General features: G+C 40.0%; 1 protein-coding gene across 2 annotated transcripts in view; it reads right to left on the bottom strand.

Moving 5' to 3' along the window:
• Positions 1 to 14,542, bottom strand: part of LOC127639215 (ras GTPase-activating-like protein IQGAP1) — an 84,161-nt gene that overhangs the window by 55,735 nt on the left and 13,884 nt on the right. For both annotated transcript variants that reach the window (XM_052121126.1, XM_052121135.1), the window contains exon 2: positions 4,638 to 4,737. In XM_052121126.1, the coding sequence (XP_051977086.1) occupies positions 4,638 to 4,737 (100 nt within the window). The remainder of the gene's footprint in view (positions 1 to 4,637; positions 4,738 to 14,542) is intronic.

Genomic DNA, 14,542 nt, shown 5'->3' with positions numbered 1-14,542 from the left:
AAACCTTGTGACAACTAATAACCAAGGTTTAGGACATCACACAACTGGGACCCTCAATCTAAAATTACATGCTCTGTTTGCTTAAGTCAGCAGGTACAAAGTCTCCCTGTCACAGTACTGACATGGGAAGGCTGGGGGTTGCAAGGAGGCATGTGTCAGCTGGCAGGTTGCAACAGGAATCCATTAGATCTCAAATGAATAAATAATTTAGTAGAAACAATGCACAACAATGTACTGTATACAAAAGAAAAGTTTATCTGACAACTATGCAATTATTACGTAGAGGTTAGACGGAGTTCAAACACTTTAAAGGGATTTTTAAAAAATGAAATTTTTCAGCATTTACTCATCCTTCATGTCGTTCCATACCCTTATGACTTTCTTTCTTCTGTGGAATATAAACCATGGTGACCACGGCTGTCAAGAACTTTAAAAGCAAGATTTTCAATGAATAATGAATAAACTTCTATTTTAATCTGATAGTCACACAAAACTATTATATGGTTTAAGATAACGGCTGGGACGATTCATCGGCTTAATCGATGTCATCGATTACAGAAATACGTCGATTTGCATAACATGCGTCGGTGCGTCGCAATGGAATAATTCAAATGGCATCACCCGGTTTAAGCATGGGTTCCTTGAAGAACAAACTGCAGCTAAAAAAACTTGCCCAATGTGATCTAAAGCATGGGAGTATTTTAACCTGAGACCCAACGATGTGGTGCTGTGTAAGATATGCAGATTGAAATGGCTTATCACAGCCGTACAACCACCATGAATGAACACTTGAAGCGAAAGCATCCCAGATCGCTTGTCAAGACGGCAGCACCGTAAATCCTGTTTACTTCTTGTCCCCACCCAAACACGATATAGTATTACAACATGTGTTTCTGTTAGTAGTAGACACTTAAAATATATGTTCTAAATGTTTCCTCATCGCCCACATGTTAAAAGTAATTTCTGCACCGCTGCTAATGTAACTTCACAACATACGTCATCTAATTGTGTTATTTGGCCATTTTATATTTTCATTTTACTTTAACGGCCATGCAGCCCTCTACATTGCGAGTAAATCACTCGCATATGTAAGTACATTTCGCACTATGCGACAAAAACTTCTGTTATTAGCCACTGGCAACGAAATTTTTACATTTCACTCGCCAGTGAGTGCTGAGGAAAAAGCACTTGTGTCAATAGTGTGAAAGTGAAGAATTTAAGGCAGAAATATTTTACTATTGAATAATATAATATATAATATAATAGCTATACAGGTTAGCTGGGTTACAAAAGAAGCAAAAGAAAACAAAACATTGAAATTCCAATCGATCAAAAGTAAATTGGACAAATAAGAGAGATATATTTTAGTTATTTAGACATATTTTGGTGTCTTATTTTGGTGTCCACCCGCACCATGTCTTTGTGTGGGTGGACAACACAGCAGTAGTCTCAATCCATCAAGGAGGTCCACGTTCATGCCAGTGAACAGACTGGCATGGCAGATTCTCCTTTGGGCCCAGGGCAAGATCCTGTTAATCAGAGCAGCTTGTATCCCTGGATGCCTGAATGGCAGCAGATTAACTGTCCAGACAGAAAATACCAACGGGGGAGTGGAAACTCCACCCCGAGGTAGTGGAACAAATCTGGGTGAGATTTTACAGGGCAGAAGTGGACCTCTTCGCCTCTCAACAGACAGCGCAATGTCCCTTCTACGTCTCTCTGAGTCACCCAGCCTCCCTGGGTCTGGACTTGATGGCGTCTGTATGCGTTTCCCCCGGTTTCTCTGCTCCCGGGAGTCTTGGCCAGATTTTGCCAGCAAGGGTCCTGCCTCTTACTGATAGCGCCGCGCTGGCCAAACAGGGTATGGTTCTCGGAGATAATGTCTCTCCTCGACTGATTGCCTTGGGCGATTCCAGACAGGAGGGACCTTCTGTTTCAGGCTCAGGGGACAATATTTCATCCCAGCCCGAGCTGTGGAACCTTCATGTTTGGCCCCTGAAGGGTACCAACTGAGGGACACTGGGTTTTCACCTGAGGTTATTGAGACCATTTTAAGTGCTAGGGCTCCCTCTACCAGAAGAATCTACGCCAATAAATGGGGTGTCTTTGAAAGATGGTGCAGTGCACATAATGCAGATCCAGTTAACTGCCAGATTGCTTCAGTTCTGGATATGCCCCGCCACTCTCAGATTCTATGTGGCCACCATTTCGGCTTGCCACGCCTTGATGGACGGGGTGCGGTTGGGAAGACATCCTTTACTCGCTCGCTTCATTAGTGGAGCTATGCGACTGAGGCCTCCTGCTAGGACCAGGACCCCTTCATGGGACTTAGCAATAGTCCTTGAGGGTCTGGTTGAGACCCCCTTTGAACATCTAGAGTCAGCGTCTGATAAACTTCTGACTCTCAAGATGGTTTTTCTTATAGCGATTACCTCTCTAAAGAGAATTGGGGATCTACAGGCTCTGTCTGTCTTGCCAGCCTGCTTAGATTTTGCCCCAGGAATGGCTAAAGCAATTTTGCCCCCCTCATCCTGACTATCTGCCTACTGACTATCCGGTCACTCTCGAAGCCTCGAAGAATGCACTTTACTTTTACTCGAATTGAACAAGTTCTTACTTAAAATCACTCCAAAATACAATTAAAGTAATCAACATTTAGCAATCCAACAACAAAATAAATTAAACAAATGTAAAATTCAAGTCACTTTCAGGAGGAATATCAAAACATTTTGAGATTAGCAGTCCAACATAAAATCTCTCAAAAATAAAATTAATGTTGAACTGTAAAATGGAGATTACCAGTTAAGACAGGGCTATTTTTGTAGCAGAATAATACCCTGCAGTGCACACTTTGTTTCTTGTACATTTGTTTGTGTTGAAGAGAAGATCATTTATTAACATTTTTAAATATTAATGAGACAAGTTTTTTATATTTATTTTGGTTTAATTAATTGTTATATTAATCAAGAAATAATAATAAACATCTTTAGAAAAATATGCAAATTAGTCATTAGATTAATCAACTAATCGGAAATATTATTGTTAGATTAATTGATAAAAAAATAATTGTTAGGTGCAGCCCTACTTAAGATAACTTGGAATATACAGTAATTCTGTATTCTGGATTGTCTTAAGGAGAGCAGCACATAAATTCTGCTAAACGTCTCTTTTGCCTTTAAGACTTAATTTTGTTAAATCTTGCATGTAGTAATAATTTAGAGGAATTAAAACTTGCCAGATATAATCAGGTCTGGAAAAATCAAGACTATTAACATTTGATCATCTGATTTGCATGCTCCAATTATTTTGGTGGCTTGGCTAACCAGCTCTTTATTACAAATTTAAAAAAAAACATTTGATTGTTAAGATCTTGTGCAGCAGGGGTCAGATATTCAATTAAACCTGTCAGGCCTCTACTGGTGACTCTTGCTGTAAGTGGAACACGGGGTTGAAATGTTACTCCATTGTTAACAAGCAGATTAGTGGCCAGCATCATAATCCTGATCAAACAAGACAGGATTCCCAGAACAGAGGCTTTAAAACAAAGTCATGATCATGATTACTCCATTAGGAAAGTAGGGATCTGAAACAACTGATTAATTAATTAATGTGAAAAAGAAACTTTGCTCTATTTTTACAGTTTATCATCATTTGAAGTACTGCCTAGATTTTAGAACGGTTATGTTAAGAACAAAGCTCTGAAAGCCTCATCTTAGAACAATGCATGCTGTAATATTCCTTCACATTCTTGTATGCTTTCATCAGATGTGGGTCAAGTTCCCAGTGATACAAATGACCAATGATGCATTTAAATGTTCTCTGTGCCATGATGACAAAATTAGTCCCTAATCCCACAGTTGGAAATGCTCTGGCCATGCACACAATATGTCAATTTAATTACCAAAGTATAAAATGTATTGTACATCTAAAAGAAACTCTTACAAGAAACTACTTTATTTCTCAAATATAGTTTGCAGTAATTACTGCCAAAAGTGTTGCTTCCTTGGAGATTGAAATAAATTTCATTCTGTAGTGAATAGTAGTGATTTGCACTGCACTTTGGGGAGGGTTGGGGGAGGTGTTTAAGAATTTCAGAGCTGTAGCATATACAGTATGCTACAGCTATGTTCTTGAGACATGACTACCCCATGGGTTCAGGCCGTGATTCTACAGCACAATGTTGTTGTCAAGATCCTGTCACTCTGTCAGTCTAGCTTTTTGTGTGACAGGGTCATGGCATCATTGTTCTGTGTCTGTCTTGTGCTTTATTTCTGTCTTTGTGTGAGCGCATGGCTTTGGTTGTTATTTTCCTACCATGCGCTCCTCAGTTGGTCTCATGTTTCATGTTCAGAGCATGGTGTCTGGATCCTGACTTCCCAGTCTGGTTCGTTTCGATTGGTGTCGGGATTCGGACACTCATGCTCCATGTTCTATTTGTTATTGGCATGAGTGCTTTGCACTTATGTCATCTTGGCAGCATGCACTCACCTTCAAATACTAATCACTTAAGTCCATACCCACAGTGTTGTATCTAACCCATTTATCAAATCCCATGACTATGGCTGGATATTTATCTGTAGTACGACTGTAGAATGACTGTAATATGAAAAAACACAGTTTTGGCCAGTTTTACTCACTGTTTGGCTTCTTCTAGGTGACAAAGGTATTCATATGCAATATTCTGTTTCCTCTTTTCATCCATTTCTTCTGCCGAGAGCCTCTCCTCATCCGCAATGGCTGTAGGATAAACAAAGAAATATAACAGTTGGAGAATGTAGCAATCAACAAACAGAATAGATTTTTTACATACTGGTAGAATATCATATCAGAATGCTGAGTGTGAAATATCTTTCCCATAAGTCTATGTGTGTATGTATGTATGTATGTGTGTGTGTGTGTCTGTGTGTATGTGTGTATATGTGTATATATGAATGTGTGTATGTACTGTATGTGTGTGTGTCTGTGTAAATATATATATATTAAGGCTGGGTATCAAGTTCGATACATTTTAGGCACCGACCGAATTGCCTCTAAACAATCGAGTATCAAAAAATATCTTGTCGTTCTGTACCAAATTTCAATACCTTAGGGGTTAATCTCGTCAAACTCAGTGATAATCTAAAAGTGCTGGTGATTGGCTGTGGTTAGGCATCAAGGAAAAACACTAGTTTATGCCGTTTATGCCCAGAGACGCAGCTCACATGTGAGGCTGTAGTGTGTATGCTTCCCAACCCCAATAGATGTAAAATATGTGGAAAAGATCAAAAGTGTGGCTACATTTCACCAGGCTTGATGCCAACAGCACACAATGCAATATTTGCAATAAGATAATTGCTGCCAAGACTGGCAACAGGACAAATCTGATTAAGCACTTGACAGAAAGAAAGAGCAGAAAGTTGCTCCGTCTTCAACTGCAAGAAGACTGAGCCGCTGCAGTCATCCTCTCAGCATCCTCATGCAACAGAGCTTCCTTCAACATGCCCACCACGCAGTCCTCCTTCAAAACTACTGATGAGTGCAGCAGTCCTAAGACTGGGACTCTGACAGGTAAGGTTAAAGTTTAGCAAACAAAATCGGCTAACTTGTAGTGGTACATGCTTGTGTACTTGTTAAATTAACGTTTCTGTTTGTGGTGAACTCTGACAGGTAAGGTTAAAGTTTAGCAAACAAAATCGGCTAACTTGTAGTGGTACATGCTTGTGTACTTGTTAAATTAACGTTTCTGTTTGTGGTGACATAGTCCTATAAACTGGGACCTACGTAACGTTAGATATTGTTTGGATGTGGGGCTATAGAACGCTAGCAAAATCGATGCTAGAAACGCTTTAAGGTTGACAGTAACTGGTCAAGTTTTACTCACATTAAACTAGTTATCTTGTTAAACTGTGCTTATCCTTGGGGTTGGATGAATTATCAGTTTAGCTTTGTTGTTTGGCTTTCTTGCCTGGCTAAACCTGTTCTTAAAGAGAAGCAGTGTCTTCTAGGTAAGTAGAAATCCATATAGATCAACCTCAGTGCAAAACTCTTTGGCCAATTAGTTTAGAAAAATCCTTTGTTAAATCATTTAGTAAAATATCTCTGCAAATGAACAACCACTTTGATAACCACACACACCAATTTCCTCCCTCTCTTTCTTTCTCTCTCTCTCACTCTAGGCCTTCCAGAAAATGCTGTCATCCTGGATGTGAGGACGAGGTAAAATAGCCTGTTTCTGATGGTGGAGCAATTCCTGGAGCAGTTCCCTGCATCCAGGCCGCCTTGGACCCTCGGCATAAGAAATCAATGGAGAAGTACAGGTAAAGAACTTTGTCATTAGCTTATACCATTTTCAGTGTTAACCATTGCGCTCATAAAACTATAGTCCATCTAATAAAAGTGATTATATTTTTCAGACTGCAGAGAGTTTCTGATGAGGATTTCAGAAAAGCAGAACAGTTTGTCAAAGTTACAAAGATACTTTACACTTCAACCATCTGCATCTCTGCTGAAAGTAGCCCAACCCTGGGTCAGATTCTTCCGATCTTGGAAGCCAATCTTGGATCCAGCACCACTTCACAGTTAATGATGAGGACACCTCCTTCACAAACACCATCAAGGACACTATCTGGAATGACCTCTCAAAAAGATACCAGGTGTGTAGTGTAATCCTATTGATTTCTCACTTGTATTCATTAGTATTATTCAGGGACTCATACTATGTTTTTGTCTAGCAGGTTGATATCATCAGACAGTTCTTAGAGAAGGGCACAGCCTTGGATCCCAGATTAAAGTCAAAAGTGCCAGATAAATTGTGGACCAGACAGGAGGAGCTGATGAGAAAGACCTCAGAAGAACAGGTGTTAATTGTTATTGGTAATCTTCTACTTCTCTTTAACTGTAAGTCAACATATATAACCCTCAAATTCTATTAAATACTGACTCAGGCTCAGCAAATGGAACAGGGACTCAAAGAGAGAGCAGGTGACCAAGATGACAGCTCATCTGATGAAGAAAGTGCATCTGCAGTAGCAACACTGGTAAGAAAATATAAAGACATCCTATTTTTTCCCATTTAATTTTAAGAAGAAAATTTACTTTGCATTTACCTTGATAACGTTTAATATTTTTCTTTATTTCTTTACTTATTTGTTCACAGATGAGGCCAAAGCTGTCTGCCTTTCAGGAGCTGTTTGCTGTGGAGGACATGGCAATTGAAGTAAGAACAGAGACCACTCTCAGCAGCACTACAGAGAAGATTCAGGCAGAGATACAGTATTACAGATTACTTCCATCTGCGCTGTCCTCAGTGAGTCCAGTAACCTGGTGGTGGGACATGAAGGACACTCTGCCAATGCTTTTTGATTTCGCAACAAGGTATCTGTGTATGCAAGCATTATCCAGAGTGTACATTTTCTACTGCCGGGGACATTATCAGTCAGGAGCAGGCTTGTTTGTCTCCTGAAAAAGCAGACATGCTAATTTTTTGAAGAACTGATGAGTGATTTAAAGATCTTATGTATGCAGTAGTGAGCCTCACATACTGACTTGAAACTGTTCATTTTCTGTTCATTTGAAACTATTTCAAATTTATTTAAACTATTTGCACTGATTTATTGTGTTGGTGACATTTTGTTCCTTTGTGCTCTTTTGTTCCTTTGTTCCTTTGAGCTGCCGTGGCTTAGGAGATGAGTCTTTGAGTCTGTAAAAATATTCAACAAACTGAAAAAATAAAACCAAAGTTTTTATGAGGTACAGTAATGTTTGTAATCTTGTTAAAATGGATTTCATAAAATTGGTATAAAAAAGTATCGTTTAGGAACCGGTATCAAAGTCAAGATATCGGTATCTGTATCGAGTTCGAAAATGTTTGAACGATACCCAGCCATAATATATATGTATGTATATATATATATCATATGTGTGTTTGTGTGTCTATATTGTCTTATTGTGTATTCTATATATATATATATATATATATATATATATATATATATATATATATATATATATATATATTACATTTTCTACTTACATTTGATACATTTTTACTAATTTTTTATATTATCTATGTCTTGTTGCTGTTTTATATTTGTAACGTAGTTAAATGGGAAGGAGGAGGCGAGAACCGGCTTGTCAATATAAATAATACTTTTAATGATAAACTTAAAAAGACACAAACACACACGACGGACATGTCCGTAAACAATCTCTCTATCCCGCACAATCCTCCGCAGTCGGCCTTTATCCCTCTCGGAGGCTTGATTAGCCTGATAAGGAACCAGGTGTGTAGAATCACGACCTGGCCATGCCCTCCACCCTGCCACAATATTGTTGAGCACTGGAAGCTCCTGTCACCAAGACAAATTTCTTGTATGTGTAAGCATACATGGCAATAAAACTGATTCTGATTCTGACAATACATTTTTATAGTATTTATGTCACTTGGTGAATTTATCCTCAATCTTCGCACCTCCCCTGACATGCTGCCCCTTTGGGGAGGCGCACATCCCAGTTTGAAAACCGTGGCTATAAATGGTCATAATATGCAAATATTACATTGTTATTGTAATTTATGATGACACTGCATACAGGTGTAAAAAAGAATGTTAATTGGTAGAATACAGACAAAAGGATGATGATAGATAAATCTTCCCTATGTGTGTGACTAGCTTTCGGCTGCAGCTGGCAGTGAATGAAACACTTAAGAGTTTTTGAGTAGATTTGATTCTTTTTGTTGACTAATTAAACCAAACAAAATTACATAGCAAGTTCTTGGAAAATGTCTCTACGTCAACGATCATAGGGATGTAGCTAAATTTGCACCAGCTCGCTAATAACTCTACACACCAGTGTGTTCAAGTTGACTGATATTAAATGACTGAACGGAAATTAGTAGTCAGCACCAAAGTAGGTGGAGCTCTAGGTCACTACAGATGACCCAGACCAATGGCAGTAAGAAGATGTTAAGCAACTGGTAAGAAGTTTTCCAGAAATTCCCCTCTGCGAGCTGTTATGAACCACCAAAACAAACTCAAACACATAAATGTTTTACATTATGTCACACCCATTCATTCTTCGATTTCATAAGAAGTGTGCAGGGGCCTTAACATGCCCATTACGTCTATCTACTGTCAGCTCTCAGTACTTTTTGAAACTGCCAAAACCTGGCCTTTACCTGACTGTTACTACATTCAATTTCCATCTTTACAACACTGCTAAATCCAACACAATCACTTTATTTCTGGTTAAGTGGAGCTGACCTTATCACTGCTTAAGCTGGTCTCAAGTTGTGGTTAATTAGCCCTCAGTCAATGTAGCTTAGTGGGACAAACTAATGGATTTTACAAACTACTCTTATAAGGAAATGCAACTGACTTTCCTTGCTTTCAAAACCCTTACACAATTATTATTTTTAATATATATATATATATATATATATATATATATATATATATATATATATATATATATATATATATATCATTCACATATCTGTAAGACTTCAGATGAAGCATCATCTGTACTGAAAAGAGAAACAATTAGTGGATATGCCCTCAGAATAGTCAAGGTATAGTCATGACTTCTCATCACAATTACACCACAAAGAATTAAAATACTACAGTTTGAAAGATAAGGAATTGCCTAACTCACCCAAAAATGAAAATGCTGTCATTATTCACTCACCCCATGTTGTTTCAAAGCAGAATTCTTTTATTTCTTCTGTGGAACACAATATGAGATAATAGGGAAAATGTTTGATCTCCGTCACAAGACGAAATGAAAGTCAATAGTTACTGAGGATATCACTTCTGAGCATTCTGCTTAATGTCTCCCAGATAGCACCTTTGTCTCTGAGATGTCTGTTTAAAAGCATTTCATCTGGGAAGCATTGCATCCTTATCCTCTACTTTGCGAGTAAATCGCTAGAATATGCAATCAAATTTCATGTTATTCAACTAAAATATGTCTGTTATTAGCCACTGGCTAATACAAATTCCCATGTTACTTGCCAGAGATTGAGTTGTGTTGTGGCAAAGAAGAACTTAAGCACTGCAATCCTTTTACTGAATAAGATGCTGGCGATTAAGGGTTGTTCACACTTGTCAGGTTTGGTTAGATTAAAACGAACTCTGGTGCGATTGCTCTGTTAGTGCGGTTCATTTGAACAAGTGTGAATGCTGCAATCCAAACCTCGGTGCACACCAAACAAGTGGATTGTGACTGCCTGAATAGTGGGTCTCGGTCCGCTTCCAAATGAACTCTGGTGCTGTTTGATTGATATATGAATGCAACATGGACCAAAGATGTCTAAACAGACAAAAAACAAGAATTCGGCAAGTTCCGTCACAAAATATACGTCATAAAATCTGTCCAATCAGGTTGTGACTTCTTCCTGATGCCTTTGTTTTGTATCTTTAGGTTCAGTGTTAAAAATGCCAGTGTGAACGCTAAGCGAACTGGGAAAAAATTTATAATTTTCTTTTGACCAAAAGAACCGAACAACAAGTGTGAACACACCCTTAGAAGCTGAATTCAGCCTCGTCTTTTACAGTGTGTTCTGTCTCTTGAGCACACACTTTGAAGGAAATGTACCTTATTTGGCTGCAGTGGGTCTTGAGGTGTCTTGATCATGCTGTCACCATTGCTTTAGTTGAGCCATGAAATTGCATTGACATTGCATTTAACAATGTCAACTCTGACTTAGGTTAAACTTTTTCACTGTCTGTTTTCACAACATTCTCCATTTTAAAGCATGACTACAGACCAGAGACACGCTTGTTGGACATCTGTTAGAAGGTAAAAGTGTTGCAAAACTAGAGAGCTTGTAGATTTAAATTTGAGAACTTGTATAATACAAATTTGCAGTTTCACTTAAAGAGATAGTACCAATATATAAACTCAATGTAAAAATGTAAATTGTAAAAGTGCATATAAACAAACATGTTATAAAATTTATTAATGTGTAATAAATGTGTATATACAATATTTAAAAGGTACAATCATACATTGTGAAATATGTTTACTTCAGAAAACACAATATTAAATGATTTAACAAAATAGGCTCATTTTGCATTGTAGTTTTGATGTAGTAGCACTTAAATTATTATTATTTTCATAATATATTGTGGAATTCTATTTTCATTATTAGCTTCCAATCTTGAGGATATTGTTTTTAAATGTGTATGACATTTTAAACAGTGACAACAATCATTATTGAAAAAGCAATTTCATGACGTTATATAACTTTTGTATACTTGTACACAAGCTAAACATTTTATTAAATTAATCAAAATTGAAAAATGAAAATAAAATTTACAATCTTGTATCCTATATCACATGAAAACCATATATATGTAATCTATACGTATGTGAAGATGCCCACTTCTCAGTTTGCTCAATATATTTTTCATTTTTCTATTGCATTACACTTAGGCTATGGCGATTCTTTCTCCAAAGTTTCTGTAAATGGTTGATTAACATCTGCTAAATATCTTAAAATGATTATATTTACAAACTTTCTACATCATAAACATCATCTACTAAATGTCTTGACATCCAAAAGGAAACGAAGTTCAGGCCATGGTGTAATATTTCTATTAGGACCATAACAGAGGGCTAAGCTCTGATATCACCAGAAGTGGAATGATTGTTGTGTTAGGTGGTGGCCTTCGTTTGACTTACTGTGGCCTCAATTGTGAGTGAAAACATCTCAGAGCCCACAAATGACCATTTATGAAAGTGGCACAGAATTTCACAAATCGCAAAACATCAGTTGAATTTACAGTTGATTCTTAGATCAGGCTACTAGAAGATGTAGCGGCACTCAAGTCACTAAGTTAAATGAGATTTTTGCTTTTACAAGCACTCATACTGAAATCTATCACTATGGTGTATCTCTACAGCCTGGTAGGGCTCCATATATTATGATCAGAATGCAGTTGAAACATCAATAAAATAGTAAAATATGACAGTATTATGACTATTGGTGAGGTAAGTCACACTAATTTCTCACACAAGCAAATAGCAAAACCAGGGGATAAATTGTGGTGCTGTAACTTTTGGTGTCCTAGGAGTCAAGAGGAGATGCAGGAGTGGAACTTTAAATCCTTTAATTACCATCACTGGAGTGGAACAAACACTGGAGTGAAACAAACGCAGGAGTAACATCAAACATAATACAATTCAAGGACTGACAACTACTGACAAAACTAGAGGGTATATATACACGTGGAACTTAATAAGGGAATGACATACAGGTGGGGATAACGAGGGAGAGATCAGGGCAGTGACTTCTGTGAAATGTAGTGCAGGAGAGAACTTCAAAATAAGAGTCCTTGAATGTGGTGAAGACAGACTGTGACATTACCCCTCTCTTTAAATTGGCGACTCCTGGCGCCTCAAGACGATGATGGTAGGGAAACACAGAAGAAAGATCCCAGGAGGATGATCGGGGCCTATGGGGGCAGCTTCCGGGCTGGGAATGGATCAGGAGGTCTGGGAGGCGGCCGCAAGGTAGGAACTGGTTCAGAAGGCCTGGGAGGTGGCCGCAAGGCAGGAACTGGTTCAGAAGGCCTGGGAGGTGGCCGCAGGGCAGGAACTGTTTCAGGAGGCCTGGGAGGCAGCCACAGGGCAGGAACTGGTTCTGGAGGCCTGGGAGGCGGAGGCAGGACAGGGACTGGGACTGGAGATAGAGGGTCAGGAGGCCTGGGAGGCGGCCACAGGACAGGGACTGGGACTGGAGACAGAGGGTCAGGAAGCCTGGGAGGCAGCCGCAGGGCAAGAACTGGTTTTGGAGGCCTGGGAGGCGGCCGCAGGGCAGGAACTGGTTCTGGAGGCCTGGGAGGCGGCCGCAGGGCAAGAACTGGTTCTGGAGGCCTGGGAGGCGGCCGCAGGGCAGGAACTGGTTCAGGAGGCCTGGGAGGTGGCCGCAGGACAGGAACTGGTTCAGGAGGCCTGGGAGGCGGCCGCAGGACAGGGACTGGGACTGGAGAGAGAGGATCAGGAGGCCTGGGAGGCGGCCGCAGGGCAGGAACTGGTTCAGGAGGCCAGGGAGGCGGCCGCAGGGCAAGAACTGGTTCTGGAGGCCTGGGAGGCGGCCGCAGGGCAGGAACTGGTTCAGGAGGCCTGGGAGGTGGCCGCAGGACAGGAACTGGTTCAGGAGGCCTGGGAGGCGGCCGCAGGACAGGGACTGGGACTGGAGAGAGAGGGTCATGAGGCCTGGGAGGCGGCCACAGGACAGGGACTGGGACTGGAGAGAGAGGGTCAGGAGGCCTGGGAGGCGGCCGCAGGGCAGGAACTGGTTCAGGAGGCCTGGGAGGCGGCCGCAGGGCAAGGACTGGTTCTGGAGGTCTGGGAGGCGACCGCAGGGCAAGAACTGGTTCTGGAGGCCTGGGAGGCGGCCACAGGGCAGGGACTGGCTCCGGGCCTGGGATATAGTATAACCACGTGCTGAATTCTCAGGGCCAACAAAGCCTTCTCTGCTGGTCTTACGTGCCAAATAAATTCATATTTTTCATCCTTTCATTCTCAATCGCCTTTTTGACTATGCATTTTTAATCGTTTTTCACTCTTAATTAATCTACAAACAAATCGAGAAAAACTCAAAGTTTATCCAGTCAGAATTTACTCCTTGATGCTTATAAGCAAAGTATGACAACTGTTTCACAATTCGCATGCCCGAAGCCAAAGCAGCGAGTGAGTCTGAGCTCCCTTCAGGCCTACAGAATTTCCACAGAATCCTTCATCAGTGCAAATGGGCAACTAAAGTCAGACTGTCAGATTCATCAGCCAATCAGATTGATTTATTTGTTCTTGGTGGGTGTGATCTTTAGGATATGTCCCAGTCAAGGCCTTCTAGCTGGCCTTGAGTGACGCAATCACATAGATTGATGTAATTTGAAAACAAAGAGCACGAGATCTTGCTAACAGTCGGCTGCCATGACTGCTGTTATCACCGCTGAGAAAGACAAACATGAGATGTTCTGCATGACGGTGTGATTGCTTAAATTATTAAACAGGAAAGGAGGGCTGATTTTCACTTATGTAAATTTGTATGGGCGTTTTGCATTGTTATAGCAACATCAGGAGTTTTCTAAGTGTAAATTAAGCTGCTTGAACATTCAGTGTCGGATCAAGTTTTGAAAATAGTGCTGCGTTCCATTCAACTAGGCAAGTCAGATTTTACAACTTCAAACTAGGAAAAGTGCAATGGAATGCCTCTTGAAGTCAGAATTACAACTTGTAGGCTCATGCAGAAATTCTCATACAAATTCTCATCTCATGATATCATACAAACATGTCCACACTCATGGAGATATACAAAGCAAATGATAAACATTCACTTTATTAAGTAATATCGATAAATGAGTTTGTTTCCACATTACATGATATTAAAGCTTGCTTAAAAAAGGAGGTTGGATGGCTGGCTCACTGGTGCAATCATAACAACCTGGAGATGAAAACGCTCAAAATGGTGGAGATGTTTGTGGACTTTAGGAGGAACACCCCAACATTGACCCGCTCACCATTCTAACAGCACTGTGGCAGCAGTGGAGTCATTCAG

This window comes from Xyrauchen texanus, chromosome 4 (assembly GCF_025860055.1).
Source record: "Xyrauchen texanus isolate HMW12.3.18 chromosome 4, RBS_HiC_50CHRs, whole genome shotgun sequence".
Classification (NCBI taxonomy): domain Eukaryota; kingdom Metazoa; phylum Chordata; class Actinopteri; order Cypriniformes; family Catostomidae; genus Xyrauchen; species Xyrauchen texanus.
This window is presented reverse-complemented; position numbering and strand designations above follow the sequence as displayed.